General features: G+C 39.6%; 2 protein-coding genes across 7 annotated transcripts in view; both read left to right on the top strand.

Moving 5' to 3' along the window:
- The window catches only part of KIAA0391 (KIAA0391 ortholog), a 118,268-nt gene extending 106,782 nt beyond the window's left edge, over window positions 1–11,486 (top strand). For 4 of the 6 annotated variants that reach the window (XM_023522348.1, XM_011376703.2, XM_023522347.1 and 1 more), the window contains 3 exons: window positions 2,204–2,399; window positions 3,736–3,815; window positions 7,897–11,486. In XM_023522348.1, coding sequence (XP_023378116.1) covers window positions 2,204–2,399; window positions 3,736–3,815; window positions 7,897–7,990 — 370 coding nt within the window. In that variant the 3' untranslated portion in view covers window positions 7,991–11,486. The other 2 variants (XM_023522353.1, XM_011376719.2) reach the window with 2 other exon arrangements.
- Window positions 11,487–17,015: 5,529 nt separating this feature from the next.
- The window catches only part of PSMA6 (proteasome subunit alpha 6), an 18,388-nt gene continuing 15,743 nt past the window's right edge, over window positions 17,016–19,660 (top strand). The window contains exon 1 of the mRNA XM_011376676.2: window positions 17,016–17,225. Coding sequence (XP_011374978.1) covers window positions 17,150–17,225 — 76 coding nt within the window. The 5' untranslated portion in view covers window positions 17,016–17,149. The remainder of the gene's footprint in view (window positions 17,226–19,660) is intronic.

The raw sequence follows: 19,660 nt of genomic DNA, 5'->3' as shown, positions 1-19,660 counted from the left end.
CTAGTCCCTGACCTCTTATGACTTACAATAAACAAGTAAACAAACAAACAGGTCATGTAATTCCAGGCAATGATCAATTTTATGATGACAATAAAGCAGAGTAAGTAGATAGAAAGGGATTAGGTGGGGTAATTCAGAGGGTAGCGGATGGAGTGGTCAGGAAAGGAGCGGGCAAGTCTGAAAGAATGGAGTCATTTGAGAAGGGGAGAGGTATTGGGAAGAACATACCAAGTAGAGAGAACATAAAAGTGTTCAAAAAGCCCTGAGACAGGAATGAGCTTAACATGTTTGAGGAAAGCAAGCAGGTCAGTGTAGATGGAAGGAGTAGGATTGAGGTCAGAGAGAAGACAGGGACCACATTACAGAGGACTTTGTGGGCTCTTCGGCAAGCAAGGGTCCTGCATTTTATTCTAAATATAAAGAGAATATTGCTATGAGCTACAGCTTCCCAGGAAACCAAAGAAACATGGAAAACATGGTCAGCAACAAAATGTACTGTGTCCATAAAGTAAGAAGAAAGCAGCCAAGGAGGAGCACAGATCCTCAACAGCACAAATGCATTTTGTTTTTCATACTAAATGCTGACAAAAGTTTATTTCCAGCTTTGCGTGGATAAGAACTGTGCCTCAGCCCCAAGTCGGTTTCATTAGGCTGAATGTGATAACTTCCAAATTCATCAGTATTCCCCAAATCATTTATTCTTATAAAGGTAAAATGACTGTCGAAGCATGAAGCAGGAAACTAACCCCTCATTTCTTTTGTCCTTTAGCTAAGTTCTTTTATTCATTCATGGGAGAGGTGCTTCCATGTCTCTCAAAGAAGAACAGTAATTATGTTCTTCATACAATCACGTTAGACAACACTGGGTAAACATTAGAATTGCAGGCTTGGGAATTTGTCTATCCAGTTTCAGGTCATGGCCCTGTCACCTTCTATCTGGGAAAGTGTTTCCCTTCTCTGTGTCTTCTTTTTTCATATGTAACCCTCATGGGGATGTTGTGAAGATTAAACAACCTAATAGTTGTATATGATACATATAAAACCTTTGGCACAGCACCAAGTACATGGAAAGCATATATGTAAGTTGCTGTCATTATCATTATTAGTTTTCTTAGGTGGAAGAATTAGATAAATGTGAAGTGTTATAACCAAGAAGCCTGCTGGAAATTGGTCTCGTGCTTGATTTGGGGCCTGTGTTTATTGTAGCCACTGAAGTTCCAAAACCAGTTGTAAAGATTGATTCAGTGGCTTTCTGCGGCTTTGTATTTGAATATTAAAATTTTAACATTAACTCTATTTTCCACTAATGTGCCAAAGAAACCTTTTCATATATACACTAGAATGATTATAGTGAATCTCCACATAACTCACCCAGCTCCAAAAATTACCATTGTTTGCTAATTTTGTTCTGTATAACTTTTTTTTCCTCTCTTTTTCCTGGAGATTTTTAAGGCAGATTCCAGTCATTTTATCATTTCACTTGAAATACTTCAGTATAAGATAAACAGAAAATAGTCCTACTTTGGGTCATTTGGATCAAGACATAAGGCATATCCCATGTAGGAGTTTGAATCTCCTGAGTCAAGGTAGCTACTGCTGTTTTTACAGCACATGCACTAAGGTGGTAAGTGCTGATGCTGCGGGTTCACTGGAGACTGAGTCACTGGTTCTTCTCAAAGCAAGAGATGCTTTTGGCTGCTGATCTGGATAACTACCCAGAAGCTACTTTGAGGTACCAGTTTTAGCTTCAGGGCAGCCTGTTATTTTTGTTAGCTTGCCAGAAAGTGTCATCCTGTCCTACCAGTATTATGAATGTTTCTTGAATTTGAGTGAGGATTGGGTGGGAAAAGTGTGCTCTGTTGTGAATGGGGCAAATCGGAACAAATGCCCTAGGAACACAGAGAACCAACATTTGAGTGAAAAGAGAATTATTGTTAGAATCCTTTTTTCTAGTGGGAAAGCCCAATTGAGGTATTAAGTGTCTGAAGCATTAGCATTCCCTTTCCCTGTCTTTCCATCTATGTTCTAGATAGTGTTGCCTGCCAGCTGAGGTGATTCATAAGTATCACTGAGGTCATCTCGGTTAAGAACGCAGAGCACTTCTGAGGGAAGTAGAATAAGTAGTCAAAAGCATGGGAAAGAATGCTGTCCTCTGCCTCCGCAGGGGTGTGCTTGATTGTGTCCTTTCTTATATCTGGCACAGCTCAGAGGATGATCCGTTCCTTCTGTATGCCACACTGCACTCAGGGAGTCACTGCAAATTTATCACAAAAGATCTGATGCGTGACCACAAGGCCTGTCTACCTGATGCCAAGACCCAACGCCTGTTCTTTAAGTGGCAGCAGGGACATCAGCTGGCCATTATTAATAGGCTTCCAGGATCAAAAATAACCTTTCAGGTATGTTTTCTGTTTCTAACGTTAACAGAATCAAGTACATAGTAAGAATGTGACACAAAGAATGCTACGACTAGGTGAAGGTTCTAAGTGTTTTATTTTTCTCAGTTGTAGTTTGGTATTTGGAATTGGCCAGTTCCTGGAAACAAAGTCTGCTAGAGCAAAAGTTTTAATAGGTCAGCACCACATTAATTGACATATTGAAAACACCTGGGATGTCATCAATTGTGATTTCAATTATGTTATTAATTACAGCTTTTCATACATGGTTATTATTTTCTTATTTATTTGTAATAGCTCAAAATTCCTTATCCCTTAGGGTTTGTCATACTTCTACTTCTGCTAAGGAACTCCATTTTCCTGTTTAGTCCACTTCTATGGCATGGTCTCAGTTGAGTTTTCCTTTGATTCTAGTGTAGATACCCTTAAAAATAAGGAAGTCTCTTGTGTGAAAGCAAAGGAAGAACATCCAAAGGCAAGTTATTATAGAAAAATGTGCTAGCCAATGATAAATATGGTCCAATGGTTAAAAAAATATACGAAACAACAAATTCATAGGAAATATAGTATCAAATGATAACACAGAGATGCAGTCATCAAAATCAGGACTGTGGGAAAAAAATATAAGACAATTGACTTGATTTTCTCAACAACAGAAGATTGCAAGAATAGAGATGGAAAAAGAAGCTCTAGATTAAGAGAATTGAGAGATAATCCAGTTAGTCACAATTAGTTTCAATTTCTATTCAGATAAATAAACTGTAAAATATATGTGCACACACATAGTTGGAAATGTAAACAAATTTGATGTTAAGGAATTATTAATTCTTAAATGTAATCATGGTGCTGATCTTATATTTATAAAATAAGTCCTTATCTTTTAGAGATACATACTGAATTACAGAAGAAATGATATAATATCTGTCTTTGGGTGTGAGAGGGTGGAGGGCAAGAGAAAGAAGTAGGTAGAGTATGGATGAGATAAAATTAGCTTTGAGTTGATAATGGTTGAAGCTGCGTGATGGATACATGGGAGTACATTGTACCATTTCTCTATTTTGTATATTTGAATTTTTCTCTGTTACATACAAAACTGATAAGGGAACAAAAGGAATACTGTATCGTGTGTGTGTGTGTGTACACCTGTAGAGAGTCCTTAACCTTAAAAATAAACTCCCCCAGAAAAGAAACTGCTAATGTTAGGGTTCATCCTTACAGAGCTAGCTGCTCTTTGAAAATCCATTGTTAATTAAGACAGAGAAGTCCGAAAAGGAAGGGAAATGGCCAGGTATCCCTTTAGCGTTGTTCTCAATGTTTGGTTCCCTTTTTAATTCAACAGCATATTCTCAGCTATGACACAGTGGTGCAAACAACTGGAGACTCGTGGCACATACCATATGATGAAGACCTGGTGGAACGGTATTCCTATGAAGTGCCAACCAAATGGCTTTGCCTTCACAGAAAGACATAAAGACTGTCAGCCCCATGCTCAGTTTGTTTGGGTGCCCTCCTGGTTCACCTCCAAGCTCTTAAGTTGATCCTTGTTTAGACCATTGCTTCTGCCCTGGTTGATTGGTTTGTCCTATTTGGTCCAATTGGTTTGTATGTCAGCAAATTGATTTTTTAAATTAAATGAGTTATAATATCTTGTCATAACCAGCTGCATTTTCCCCCCCTAACATTTGTTTTTGGAGGCGTAGCCAGAGTTGGGGAAGCCAGTGCAGAGCAAAGCCTATATTTCTTTTATTTGGCCATCTATCTCACTTACTTGGGAGACAGGTGCTTCTGGTATTCATTTTGCTACTCCTGACCTCACCTTCCAGGTTCACCTATAGCAGAACCAATCCATCTGGCCCTGAGCCATGGGTCGTTTCTAAACCCCTTCTTCCATTTCTGATGTCATCTCATCTTCTACATGTTATCTCCTACTCATGCTGATAAACCGACCAAGATATCAAAGATTTATTAGTAACTCTTATCACCCAGTGATTTGGGTTGGAGGAAAGGACAGTCCTTTCTCTGTAGACTATGATCTTTCTTCATCATTCTATGACGTCTTTTCCAAATTGGTTCAGCATTTTGTGAACACTATTAATTCCATCACTTGGTATAAGGGCTTTCTAAAGCATACAGATTATTTTCATCTAATTAAATATGACTTAGTTTAACAAAATGATTAAGGTTTAATAGTTACCGCTCTCTTTTACTCCCTTGCTAGCCAGCTGACACTTCACTGGGCCTTGATTTTGGCTGAAAATATTCATGTCTGCAACACTTTATGACAGTTATTTTCATACTCATACCTACCATATGATTTAATATTCAAGAACAGGCAAAATCAGCCTATGGTGATAAAAATCAGAGCAGTAGTTGCCTGAGGAAAGGGGCACAAGGGGAAAGTTCTGAGTGATGCCAACATAGTTATATGTAAATATGAGTCAAAATTCATCACACTAAACACTTAAAATTGATGCATTTACAACAATGTACTTCAAAAAAAGAATTATTTACATTAAAAAAAAAGACCTCATTTATATAAGACATGGATATAAGTAGGACATGTGTTAATGAATAGAGACAATCCAGGAAAAACCAAGGAGGGTATGTTTCATCTTCTTATCAATTTACTTGATTCGACACTGCTGCACACCTAAAGAGCTCTCCAGGAAAGTGTTTGATAATTGAGAGCATTGAAAGGTTCTGAGAGTCAGAAAGCTCTCATAAATCCAATCTGCTTATTTTCTAAATTTCATACACTGCATTCTTAGAAAATTTTCAGTGAGCCAAACTTTTTTTTAAGGAACTATTCTAATTTTTAAAAAATTTAAAAAAAGAAAAGAGCATTCGTTTTCTAAAAGCCTAGCAGATTTCTCACAAGGAACACAATAGAGATGGGGAAGGATACAAAAAGAAGCTAGAACTTTAGAGCATAAGTAAACCTTGAAGAACATAAAGTCCAACAGTAAGTAACATTTTATAGAGGAGGAACAGACCCAGAAAGATGGATCTCACAGATAGTTAGAAGAGACATTTCAACCATAACCCACCTCTTCTGATTCCTAGCCAACTATTCTTTCTTCTACTGTACACTGTGATTTAGGCTAGAGTAGTTTATAAAAACTCGGACAGACTGAATGGTAGAGCACCCAGTATTTACATTTAGAAACTTTGTTAGCCCCGTAAGAGAAAAGGAGAATGAGAGGACGGGAACAGGGATTACCTTTTTAAGGGCCCACATTTCCAGAATGGCTGTCAGTGTAGAAATTGTGGTAGGGAAATTACATTATTTTTGAACTCTTTAATACCATTCAAAAACAAAACCCTAATATCTGCTTGAGGTAAATTGAGATGCATCTGTCTTTTGTCCAGGGGTGGGGGAACCATCCTAGGACCACTCAGAGTAAATCACACTAACACAGAACCCTGGGGAGTACAGGGATTCTCTTGAGTAAAGGCAGCTGGTACCAAACACTTAGACAGACTGTCTTTTTGTATTCTGGTCACCTGAGTGAACAAGCTACCTGTCATGCAAGGTCCTAGACACTATGGGATGAAGAAATTCTTTAAAAGGCTGTACAGAGGACTGATAGTGTCTTTAAAGTCAACTGTAAACAATGAAGGTTGGGAAAGGGCACTGACTGCCACTGAAAAATATTTCTAAAGAGCTTTGTACTTCCTTCTGGCATGCTTCTGAATTTATACTATCTTTTCCTCCTGCTGTTTTCAGACCCAGTAAGGAGAAAATCTCAAAGGAGAAGCCTCAGTTCATTTTCTCAGGGCTCTATTGGGACTACTTCTCCTCAGGTGCCTTGTTCTCCTCATGAAATTAACTTTTCAAGTTTGCACTTACAAATATAATTTGTTTCTTTGGTCCTCTAGCAGGTTTCTGCCTAAAGTACTATAAAATATATCATATGTGTTCGCATTAGATTTATTTTTCGTGATGGTTTCATTCTAAAGCAGAAATGGAAAGGAAGGGTGTGTTATGTAGGCACCTGAATTCCGGTCCATCATGGTGAGTCTTATCTTCATTTGCTAAAGATCAAAATTATCAGGGTAATTGAGGACAAAACTAAACGGTCCAGATCTGGTATTTTGCCCATCCTTCAGCAATTTGAAATTCAGAGTGAAAAACATCTAAGGGAGTCCTTGTTTGAACAACTGGGAGTATAAGAACATAAATCACTATGATGAAATGGTGGCATTTAGATTCGGGTATTCTTTCCAGGATGGGACCGACTTAAGCAGATAGAATTCTTAGTAAGAGAGAGGGACATTCAGCTGCTGGAGCCTCTTGTAGCCCACAGGTTGAGAGTGGGGTTGACAGATAAAATACAGGACTCACAATTAAATCTGAATTTCAGATAAATAACAATTTTTTTAGTATAAATATGTCCCAAGTATTGTAGGGACACATACTAAAAATATTCATTGTCCATCTGAAATTCACATTTAACAAGGCAACCTATATTTTAATTTGCTAAATCTGGCAGCCTTAGGTGGGAATTACATGGGAGAGTGAGGGGTAGTGAGAAATGAAGCATCTGTATAGCCCAGCAGCCCTACAGGAGGCAGGAGGGGAACAAGGATAAGAAAAGGAGTAAAAGGCACCTGGCAAGGAATAAGAAGGGAGAGAAGATCAGCTTTTCTCTGCTATGTTCCAGCCAATGACAAGCAGTCTGCTTGAGTCTATACTATATAAAAGAAGAGAGTTCCATTAAGAGATAAGAGATCTACTTAGAAGAAACCATAGAAAATAGTGGGATGAAAGAAAACATGAGACAGGAACACCAAAGAGTAAATGTAGTAAATCTTGAGAAATAATCTTTAATTTTCTCTTATCATTTCTATTTTTTGGTGTTTCAAGATTCCCTGAAGCCCTCTCCCAAATTTGTTGACAATATTTGATCCAGTGGGTGCTTCCAGAGACTCAGCATACACAACTCGCTTTCAACCGGGAATTGAAATAAACTGGAAGACAATTATTTAGTCACTGATGGCAGCTAAAAATAGTTTTGCTATCAGAGTACTCTCAGAAGTACAATGTTATCAAATGGATTAAGTTATTAAAATAACCATTATAATTTGTTGTAAATAGCAGTCATAGGAAGGTATTTTGGTAGCTTCTGACTAGGGAGTTGATGTACAGAGTTCATTTCAACCACATTAAAATGACTATCCAGTCACCTCTTTGGTGTTAGTTAAAATGCAGTCCAAGAAACAAATATTTGAGACATCACTGATAAGGGCTTTAATTTCTAATATGGCAGAGACATAAGTTCACTTTAAAGAGACCAGGTGAGAGTGCCCTATCACTCTCAGCTGGAATAGAACATTACTAGGTATCAAGTTCAGTTCACATCTACACATTTAAAGTCCATTATTAAAACAGGTTTCTTGTGCTTTCTGTGACGGCACCAGAACAGAGAATGTCAGTCTCCTGGTAGGTGCTAATGGAATTCCCTGACAATTCTGCTGTTCATTTGGCTCTCTGGGGCAGAGTGGTATCCTGGCCTAGGAGAAAAGAATGGGGCCTCCCCCTCCATAAAACAAGTTCCTTTGGAAGTGGTTATAGCAGATCTTCTGAAAGGTAAGTGCTTTGTCCACATTTGTTGCTTAAGATATACTGTATTACTAATTCTTTAAAAATGAATCATTTTTATATTTTCTTCTTCTTTTCAGTGACCTTGTCCTAGAATCCAAAGCTGCATTTTTTCCTATCTTCTGCTCCAAAGCTGAGCAGTCTATTGCTATTAAATTTCTATGCATCTGTATGTCTATTAGATATGTATATATATATAATTTTTAAAGGATTATCTCTGTGAATTCTTAAGTAACACTTTTTTACCTAACAGAAAATGAAAACTTTCCCTAGTTCTAATTTTCTACCACTTCTTCCTCATGTACTCTAATCATAATCATGTAAATTCATAAAGAGAGGCAGCTAGGTTAAGCTAAAGCATTGCTTATTATTCGCATAGCTGTATAGTCACAAACTACTCCTCAAGGCTTCCTTGTGTTCAGACGGAAATTTGTGTTCCAGAAAGCTTTCTCTCCGATAATAGCTGTCAGCTCAAATAAAGAGTCATGTCCTTTGGCACTTAGTTCTGTTCTAGCAGGAGTGGTCAAATCTTTGAAGAAATGGGTCTTTTCCAAGTTAGGTCCTCTGAGTTGGAGAACTCTTAAAAAAATAAACTCTGGTCAGACCAAGAGAAAGTCTCAGGAAGAATTGTCACTTTACAGAGATAAAGAACTTTTTATCTTTTAAAGCAAATAACATGGCTCTTGTTTGTTGACACACCAAGGGAAGTTTATATGAGGAACTCAGTATTGAACAGTTTGTGCTTTATAAATGTCAATAGATTTTTTTTTTCTCTCTTTCACTCCCACTGCCGTTATCCCCAGAGATTTCAACAGCATTCATATTCTGGTCTCATTGTTTCTTAACCTCTTAAATTGATTTTTGGGCCCCTGTGAGATGACCAACTTGCACCTTTTAAATTACTTAAAAGTGCCCCAGTTTCCGGATTTCAAACTTCTAAGTTCTTCATTTTGACCACAATCTGCTTACCTGCCCCTCTCCTTCATCCCAACCATCACTTACTTAGTTCCTTGGCCTGTTCTTGGACCTATCCCTTCCTCACCCAGCGCCCTCTATTGTCCGTCCCTATCTGGCTTCACTTGCTTTCTTCTCCATCCCCATCCCGCTTAAAAAGCATTCATCTCAAGAATGGCTTCTATAACACTGCAGATTCTTTCATTCATTTTATCCCTAGTGGTGTCCATCTTAGCAATTCTAAACCTATTTTGGGATAGCCCCAGACCATTCCACTTCCTCCACTCCTGTACACCATACTATTGCTAGAAAATTCATGAAATTATACTGCTGGAACTTCACTTCCATTTAAAGGCCCCCCCCCTTTTTTTTTTTTCATATTTCATTGAATTCCATTAATTTCCTGCAGAACTCTACCAGCCTTTGCACTTTTAACTTGAATAGTAGCTCATCTCCTGGAGCCTCCATTTCCTTTTCTGTTAGGTGGGGAAGATGGGCTACAGTGGTACTTCTCAAACTTTAAAGGACAGAGTCGCCCAGGATCTTATATAAAATGCTGAATTCAGGTCTGGTGTGCCTGGTGATGCCAATGCTGCATACTATATTTTGAGTACTATTTTGAGTAGCCTCAAATAAGCTCCAAAGTTATTTAAAAATAATAATACAACATTCGTGATTTTCTAAGTCCTGAGTCATAACCTCATAATTCTCACTCTCAGCAGATGACTTAACCAGCATCTGTTAGGAGTTCTCCTCAGCAAATTTTGTCCTTTCAAATAACTTTCCTATCCTGACCCTTTTCTTTTCTAAATTACTACCTGCCCCCATACTGTCCGTTCTTGCTGACTTGGGACCTTGCTCTCTGTTAATCTCTTTCCAATGGCCAACCATATCCTCACCCCTTTTCCACTGGAGGCTTTAGTCTGAAACCCACCTAAGCTGGCAGAGTAGAAATGATGCGATGCTGTTTGGAATTCTTATTGTTATAGAATGGAATATTCTAATTTCTGAATAGAGGCTGCCTTTGTTACTTAAAGTGACCACAGCAGTGTATATTATCTAAGAGGAACAGAGAAGTAATGGAACCTGCCAGTTTTCATCTAGAGGCAGGAAAGATTAAAAGAATGAGAGAACAAAAATCAAGTTGTAGTTTTATCAATCTCTTCATCATGCTTCTTACCAGAACCCAGATGTCTCCTTGTGCCCACTTCCATCATTTCTTGCCCCCACAAACGTAACTCCTATCTGGTCTTCTAACAGTATACATTCACTTTGTCTGTTTTTGTAATTTATATAAATAGAATCATTCAGGATGTGCTCTTTGGCTGGCTTCTTTGAGTATTATGTGAGGTTCATCCGTATTGTCTCATGTAATTATATTTCATTCATTTTCATTATTATATTCTATAGAGTGAATATACCACAATCTATCCATTCTGTTGATGGGCATTTGGATAGCTTCCAGTATTTGCCTATTACATAGACTGCTACTATGAATAGTGTATTGCTTTTAATAATGGGGTGAGAGCTTGCAGATATTCTTTCCTTTCGTTCCCATTACTACTGCCCCAGTTCAGGACTTCAAAAACTTTCACTTGGACTGTTAGTAATAGCCTCCTGATTGAAAACCCTATCTATAGTTCATCATAAATACTGCTGCCAGGTTTATCCTCCCATATCATAATTCTAATCATGCTGCTTTACTCAAAAACATTAAATATCTCCCCATTGCCTTCTAACCAGAGTGTAAGTGCCTAAGCTTGGCACTCAAGGCCTCCTCCCTAGGTTTGTACCCTAATCCAGAACATGTATGTATTTTAGTCAAATTAGGCTATGGCCACACCCTAAACACAGGCTTTTTTTATCCTCTGCTTCTTTGTTCAAGTCACTCCCACTCCATGTTGCATTATGATGCCACCCACACTGCCCCTAACAACACCTATCTGAGTCCTTGTCCTCCCAAGATGAGCTTGGATATACTTCTTCCAGAGGGTGGCGTGCATTCCCTATGGCCCAAGGTAATTTCCCATCTGCAATACTTTGTTGACTCTGCCTTATGTATCATGAGCAGCCTCATATTAAGGCTGCTTTTATTCATGTTTAATCTTCCCCACTGAACTTTGGTGGGGACCCCATCTGGTTCATCTGTGTGTCTCCCAGAGCAGCAGGCCTAGCTTCTCGCTCACAGAAGAGGCCCAATAAATGTTTAGAATTGCTTTGGAGAAGTTGTCTGAAAACATCTTCCTGATTTTTACCTCTGACTTGCACTTCTCCTTTGAGTGAATTCCCCTCTTGCTCCTTGGTATTTTGTTTGTGTGCTAGCTAACTCAGGAACATAGTCTGGTATCTGATGCTTCAACTAATCCTCAAGAAATGATAACTTCTCAATGCCACCATCTATAATCATAGCATTTAATCCCTCTCCCATGTCTTAAATGAATTAAATATTTATTTACTTACTTATGTATTTGGCATCTACTACGTACATGGATGGCACTGTGATAACTGGAATAAAATTTGCTATGTGCCTATAAGACATCATTCCAAAGTTTTTAATCTTGGAAATGTTTTAGATCTGTTGTCTGTGATTGATTTTTGAAACTTGTCTTTGCTTCACCACTGTGGATGAAATGCACTCTGGGTGAAGTCAGGGACCTCAGCTGAGGTCCAAGTTCTTTCAAGCAGAAAGTAAGACTGGAGCACTCTCTTGCTTTCCCATCAATAACTGGGTTCTCAAGAACTGGTTCCTAAATTAGAGACTGAAAATATTGGTGATAATGATCCGAAGCCTTATATTTGCTCGTTTTATCCCAAGCATATTTGGCTTATTCTGAGCATCAGAGATGACTTAATTTTGTGGTAAGAAAATAGGAATTAGAGGAAGCCAATTAGGAAACCTCAGGAAAGAGGAAGTATCTCTAGGCTGAAGGGAAGGCTGTTGAGTCTTATTTCCTCTCTATTCTTGACTCACTCTCTTGGTGCCTGGCCAATCTCTGCATCGCCCTTTCTCTACCTGATCAGGGGGCTGGAGTAGGGGTGAGGGTAAGTCTGGGGTGGTTAGCAGAGTGAATAAAGTTAAATAATACTCATAAAGACTCCAAGATGTAGGTAAGCACCATGGGTGTGAAAATCTCATTGAACTGTTTGATTCTTACAGTTCCCCCCCACACACACCCCCCAAACCCCTATCCACAGACATGGGTAAGGCTGCATGTATGTCAGACAGGGTGGGTAAGAATTGGCTGTTTTCCAAGTTAAGAAAACAGACTGAGTTTCACTTCTGAACAATAGCAGAGTACAATGCAAGTCGGTGCAATATTTGGTTTCTTTCTGTACTAGGGATAGATCAAAGCAAAATAGCCAACAATCCAGGCCTCATTCACCAGTGCTCCTTCCTTTCACAGAGAAAAGCTGAGTTCAGATTTACCAGTAGGTAACTTATTTTCACTGTAGTGGTTAGTATTTTTTTTCTCTATGCCTTTAAGGTGGGTATAGCATGCTCACTTGTTTGAGAACAAGAAACTGAGGCTGTGGACCAGGTAGTCTGTGGCAAGGCTGATTCAAATCCAGTGCTTCTGACACTAAGAGTCTGACTACGTTCCAGACTCAAGCCCCTCCCTTCCCCATCTTACTTTTTCACTGGAACATTCTCTCAAGCTATAAAGGGCTTCCTGTGTTATCATGCCTAAGGGGAAGTTATATGTTAAAAAACACCAACAGTTAAGCCCCAGCCAGCTAGGGTCTTCTATTACTTTTTCCAGTTTTCTGGGGAGACCCATGAGAATTCTGTTTCTCAAAGTCCATGGCTTCCAGAAACGTAGAGCTTTGAGTCTTCATTTAAGGGGAAGTTTGGGATAACAAGAGAAACATCAAAAGTTGTAAGACAATAATATTGCAGTTGTTATAGCTAAAAATCAAGGGTAAACTGAAAGCTAAAGGTTTTGGCTCTATAGCAGGGGTTCCTGGGTAGTTTTATTTAAATGTCTTTTGGGCTGAACTGATACAAGTTTATTCCCTTTCAAATCAAAGGGCAGTATTATTGTTATTGGGGATTACTGATATAATCCTGGCACAAAATTATATTGACTGGTAAGGATGGAGAAAGGAAATGATAGTTGTGATTGCTATGCTTACTGTACCTACCACTGGTATCTGAGGATGAGAGAACCACACTAGATGTCATGGACAAGGGGGATATAGAGCGTTGCTTTATTAGAATCATTAAGGGTTTTAAAGGGCTTTTGAGTAGGAGCATAACCAAGTGCCTCATGTAAGTCACAGAAGCACACCCCATATTTGGAGCCCCATTTGCCTCTCTCCTTTGCCTAAAAGTTATAGAACTAGAGTACAGAGAAATCACCCTTTTCTCTCCTCTGGAGATTCAGCCAGAATGACAACTCCTAGGCAGCCAACCATAGTACTGCAGTACAGGAAGAACTACAGGACTGAAATTGGTGTGAGAAAGATACACATAGAGAAAGGTACAAATAAAGCAGGTTCCTACCCTTAGTCCCCTGAGGAAGCAACCGATTGGTGAAAGTCTGGCCAGGGAGCTGGGCAGAGCTCTCCCTCCCTCCTGCTGTTTATTCAGAGCTGCTACATCCCTAGTTCTGTCTGGCCACAGATAACCTTTGGGGCCCCTTAACATCGGGGAACCCTAATTCTCCTAAGGTACTCTATTACCAGTGTTTATAGCCAACTCAGAAAGCATTGTTTCAACACCTGTTCAAATCACATGGAAACACAGATAAGCTTCATTTTTATATTCCCTGGCTCACTGAAACTTCCAGCAGAGCATCTTAAGCTAAGGGCTAAATTCTTATCTTGCCTTTAAACGCCATGTGATTCAGCATGTCTGCAGTCACTGGGAATATACACTGCTACTCTTTACCTTTGCCTTATGGGTAACCCTTGCCTTCCACCTACCTCCACCCCCAGGGGAGAATGTGGGCCTTGCCAAACGGAGGCCCCCAGGAGATTTTCCAAGATTCACGAGATGTCAAGTCATCTCTGAAATTTTTCAAAAAACCAGAAAGTCATTTCAAAAAGTCTAACTTGGTGGCCCCACAGAGAGGAAGATCAAACTTTCCACACAGACACAGCAAGTCTGCCCCCATAGGCTTATGTTAAAGCTGCAGGAGTATGTGTACTGACTTCGGTGAAAGCTCCCCAACCCAAGGGGAAGTCCACCTGGGTGAACAGTTAGCTGCTGCTTGGTGCCCAATAGCACATATTCATGAAGTCCACTTCCAGGGGATTTCCCTTAGCAATGGAGTCAGCAAGGGGTTTGTCTTTCCGAAAGATTTCCCAGAGGAGTTCATTTGCCTAGGAGGAAAAATCTCAAATTCTAATATAAAATCTCTGACCTTTTAGGTTTTTGAGATCTGGATTTCTCATTTATTCACATATCTCTTCAAATAAAAAACAAACATAATAGAAAATCCAAATAGTGAGAATGCACATTCAGTGAATGATCTGAATGCTTGCTTCATGCTAGGCACTGTTTGGCATTGAGGATGCACTGGGGAGCAAAACAGATGTGTTAGAATTAGACGGTAGTGGCCACATCTAATTCTAGCTTTTAGTTTGTGTTTGTATTGGAAATGAGGTCAATTCCTTCCAGAAAGTATCTTTAAGAGTATTAAAGTGTATGCAGCATCCAAAATCCTATGCATCTTTCAGGGCCCAGCTTAAATGAAACCTCAAAAAGGAATTGGGATTTGTTGAATGTATGAAATAATTCTCATGGTCTGCAGTGTGTGTGATTTAAAATATCCCAAAACTTAATGGCAGTAATACCCAAAGGTGCTTTACAGCAGCATGTCTTAATGGAAAGGAAAAGACTGCAGCATTACTCAGTTGTTCCCTTTCTATAGTTTTCAGTTCAACTTAACAGTTATTTATTGAATTTTTATTAGCCAAGTTCCAGGCCAGGGGTGATAGAGGGTTCAGAGATGAAAACTACCCAGCCTTTGCCCTGCCAATCTTTGGCGAAGCCCAGGCACACAACTCTTTAAGTTAAACCAATATTTGACAATTTTGACCTACAAAAATGGCCATTTCATTTGGTTCAGGCTAATAAAAGATTCAAATTACATGCACTAGACATTGAGGAGTCAAGAGACTGGTTGATTTTGAGCTTCTTAGAAGAGGAGATGGGAATGCCTAATACCGGAGGAATAAGGATATTGGGCAAATGGAGAGCGTGAGGAGTGATCAAGCAGTGCTGCTCAGCAGAGCAGTGGAGGGTAGCCATAAAACAGAAATAGGATGAAGTGGAAGAGAAGGCTGAAGAGATACGTACCAATTAACTTGTAGAAAACTTTGAACACTAAGTTAAAGTCAGTTTCATTCAGTAGCCCAAAGAAATCTATGCAGAGAAGCAATCCGATGAGATCTCACTCAAGAAAAATGATTCCAAAAATGCGGACCAATAAGAGACTCCAGTGCACCAGACCAAGCAATGTGTAAAAAGGGTCTAAATTTAGATAGTGGCAGTGAAAATTAAAAGCAGTTATCCCGTAGGAATAATCAACAGGATTTGGCAACTGACCAAACAGGAAAGCAAAAATAACAGCTAACATTTAATGAGTATTATGTGCTAGGCACCTTAGTACCTCACTTGCCTCTCATTTAATCCTCACAACAGCCTCCATAAAGTGGATCTTATCCAAATTTGACAGATAAGGGAATCCAGATTTAGGGAGGCTGCAAAAGGTCAAATATGTAGTAACTTACAAATGGTATTTAAATTCATGTTTAAATAGAAAAGGATGCACTCCTAACCCCTGTGTTGTAAGGGACCCATTCATTCTATTAATATTTATTGAGCACTTAATATATGTTAGGTATTTTTCGTTTCCTGAGCTATGCTAAGGAAAACAAAGATTCTTGCCTTCATGAAGCTTAGCTTGGGGGAGAGGAGACAATAAACAGAGAACAGAATTATGAATTATATAACAAAAAAGGAGTGTAGAATAAGAAGGATCGGGATTATATGAGGACAGAGTAGGATGTTTGGGAGAACTGAAGACTGCTGTAAGGCTTTGGCTGAGGACTCGGAAAGTGTGGTATGAGGGGCAGGAATTGGCTTGGGAGGGAAGAGATAAGTTCTGTTTTAAACATGTTGGGTTTTGAGGTACCATGTGTCTCAATGTGAAAAATATCCCATAGGCAATTAGAGAAGAAACTCGAGGTTCTTACAATTTTTTTTTTAAGTGGAAAGTGAGTTTAGGAGAAAATACATTAAAGAACAATCCTTAAGTATTACAGCAGGCATTAAAGTGCCAGAAACCTGGTATATCTAGCCTTCTTGGTGTACAAACTATATTGGGAAGGGGAGGTCACTATCTTAGTATATGTTTTGCCTTTTATGTTCATTAAATTGGAGTGTGCCTTGGGGTAAAGTCTAAATAGACGGTTTTACAATTCGAAAAACCACCAGGAGCTACCTCGCCTGCTTGGAATTACTCTCATTAGTCCATCCAACACCAGTTGGCTATGAGCCCTATCCCTTCCGTTCTTGTTCGTCATCAATCAAGGGTACTTAACCTTGTAATTCCTCTCCTACACCTATATCTCAACCTCGGTTCCACTTCTGAGACAAAACTGTCGGTGCTGCTGGCCAAAGGGAGATCTTGCCTGACCAGAAGAAAATTTTGCTCTTTCCATTGGCTACCACACCGCGCTCCCTTCTGTACCTAAAATTAACGGCGTAGCGGCAGCGATCCATTTCTCCCCGCAGTAGGAAGGAAAGTGGGAGGGTAAAGAAAGACACAGGCTGGATACACAGGTGCCAACACTAATGAGAAACTTGTGAAAAACACGACCCATTTAGATCAGACTGATAGGCAAATCACTACCCTGGGCCCCCAGGAAGTTTTTTCGTTCTTGCTGTAGCCATTTCATTCTCCGGATAGCTCTAAACCACCCGCACCCCGAGTTTCACCTGTTATCTTGAAGCCGCTCCGACCCGAGGTTAGCGCAAGCGCACACCTAAGACCTTATGGCCGCTCTCCCTACCCCCCGTGAGGGGCGGGGCCTCGGAGCTCTCTCCGCGCTCGAACTGACGCTGGAGTCGTGAGTTCGACGCGCCGGAGCACCGGAAGCAGTCGCTGCAACTTCCGGAGGGGCTTGTACGCTTGGTGCGGGAGCTACGGGGCCCAGAGACGGTGCTTGAAGTATTGGGTGTACCAACATGTCCCGTGGTTCCAGCGCTGGTTTTGACCGTCACATTACCATTTTTTCACCCGAGGGCCGGCTCTACCAAGTAGGTGAGTGAACCGAGGCCGCCTTTGGTCCACTCGAATTGCTCTGTCATGGTACGGCCTGGAGTTTTAGTACAGGGCTGAAGCGTGGCCGGAGTTGGGACGGGAGAAGGGCCGAGTCTGGGTTGAGTCCCGTGGTGGTCTCACCCCAGTCTGGAGGCAGGGATCGGGGTTCCGGAGGCTGAAGTCCTTGTGCTCTTTAGGGAGAGCGGCCACACCGCCTGGACACAATAAAGAGTTAAGGAAGGTGGGACAGTAATGCCTGACTCCAGCTTCCTGATGCTTCTTCACTTGTTTCATTTTCGGCCTGGGTGGACTCAACGTGTCTACTTCTCTGAAGGGTAGTTGGTTCCATAACCTCCCAATTAAAACGTCCTCACTCCGCTTTCCTTTGTTTGCAGCAGGGACTTCCTTGTCCTGTGGTTAATTCCACGCGGGCTTTCAGAGCCCTCTGTGTGCCCGACACTCAGAACCCTCTTAGGTGTCAGACACTGAGCTGGTCCTAAGGAAGGCAAAAATGTACACATTTTTCTATACTGAAGCTCACAGGATAAAAGGAATTACAGATAACATATACAGACTATTAGAAAGGAAAAAAAAATGCCAGATTACAAGTATTACAGAGTTCAGGACATCTTTGGAAAACTGGTAGATAGAATGAGTGACTGACAGTTCTAGAGCCGCTCTTCAAACTAGCATCCTCTTAACCCACATCTGTTTGAATGCTCCTATTGTTTAAAGTTAGTTATTAGTTGCAGATGAGGTAACTGTTTACTGAAGAACAATTTTAGTGAAAATAAACCCTAAACTAGTTATCAGTAATTCAGCATAACAATACATTTTGTTGGATCGAAATGGTTTCAGGGTTTAGGTTATACTTATAACTCGGACCCTTAACCTCTTGCCATAGAGAATTTAGCAGTAGAACCTGATTTACATCTGGCCCATAATGGTATTATTTTTGAGAGAGTTTAGCACTAAGTGCCTTGGCGAGGACAGTAATAAAATCATTTGTGTTTGGAAATCATAAGGAGGGAGTTGGCCTATAAATGAGGTTCTCTTCGCCTTTAGAAATAGAGGTAAAGATTTTTTAAAGTTTCATTTCTGAGTTTTAAAGAATTTTTGTATATTGGACTATTGCTTCGAATGTTCTGTTTTGTGGTTTTTAATATGTGAACAGGAAAAGTCACTTAGACTTATACTTTACTTTTGTATACTGTCTTATGAAATCCAGCCATAAAGGATAGTCTTTAATGCTTCTCAAAGGCTGAATATAGTGTTATTTTAATAGTTTAAAAGATTTATAATAGAACATGTCATTCAAAACAAGTTTAATATCTAGACAGAATGATTTTAAGCTCTGCCTTGTTGAATAACGCACTCCCTTTGCTATTAAGGGCACCAATTAGACATTGCTAGGAAAAAGAAAGTGAAAGAATAACAGTATGAGCAAGCACTACAGCGGTGAGGAGGTCAGACCCTGGAAACATAACCTGGATTCACATCTCTGCTCTGCTCCATAGTAGCCAACCAAGTGATAAAACTTTAGCTTTAGTTTCTATTTGCAAAGTTGGGCTAATAATTCCTTATGTGCTTGTTTTGAGGATTAAATAGGTGATGTATATAGAGTGTTTAGCACAATATTAAGTGCTCAAGTAAATATTATTAGATGCCTGTTTGATTCTTCGGCTCATTTTTTTTGGTCTTAGATTAGCAGCTCTGTAAACCTGGAATATTTCCCTTTTTGTAGTCCATCTGTGTTTGGTTCTCTAGTGAAATATAAGTACATTATTATAATATCGAAATGCCATTTATTAGTTTATAAACTTTAGAATCTGCCCGACAGGATTATAAAGCATATAAAAATTATAACGTGAAAACTGTTAACCTTGACAGTGGAAAAATAACAAAAATGGGGAGATAACAAGGGAAGGAAAAATCATTGGAAAGGTATGTTCCTCATCTTCTATAGTTGAGACTAAAAAATAACTAGTCTAAAATTGATAAAAAATAGAAGTATAAATTTAGAGTTACAATGCTAACCATAATTATGAACAAACTATTACAGTGTTTGCTTCCAGGAAGTAGGGAGAAAGATTTTGGAAAAGGGTTTTGGTAACTACTGGAAATTTTCTGTTAATATTTGTATGTTTTCAAGAGGTGTATGTGCACGTGGAGAAAAACTGTAGAGCTATATAGAGAGCATCTATCTTTAAAATCTAATTTCAGGAATTCCCCAACTTATTAATGGGGAAACTAAGTCCCAAGTGGAGCAGATAAGCCTGGCTACTTTAAATCCCCCTTCTACTGTTTGCTAATCCTTTGCTGGATAGGTCTGGCAAGAGAGGAGAGGAGCAGTCACTTGAATGCGCCTGCCCAGTGGATGTGAACACTGCCTGGTTGCTTCTAAGAGGGGAGCATACTGAAAAGGAACAGGAAAG

The sequence above is a fragment of the Pteropus vampyrus genome, unplaced genomic scaffold, assembly GCF_000151845.1.
Source record: "Pteropus vampyrus isolate Shadow unplaced genomic scaffold, Pvam_2.0 Scaffold10, whole genome shotgun sequence".
NCBI lineage: Eukaryota > Metazoa > Chordata > Mammalia > Chiroptera > Pteropodidae > Pteropus > Pteropus vampyrus.
Note: the sequence above shows the minus strand (reverse complement) of the source record. Positions and strands in the feature narration are given on the sequence as shown.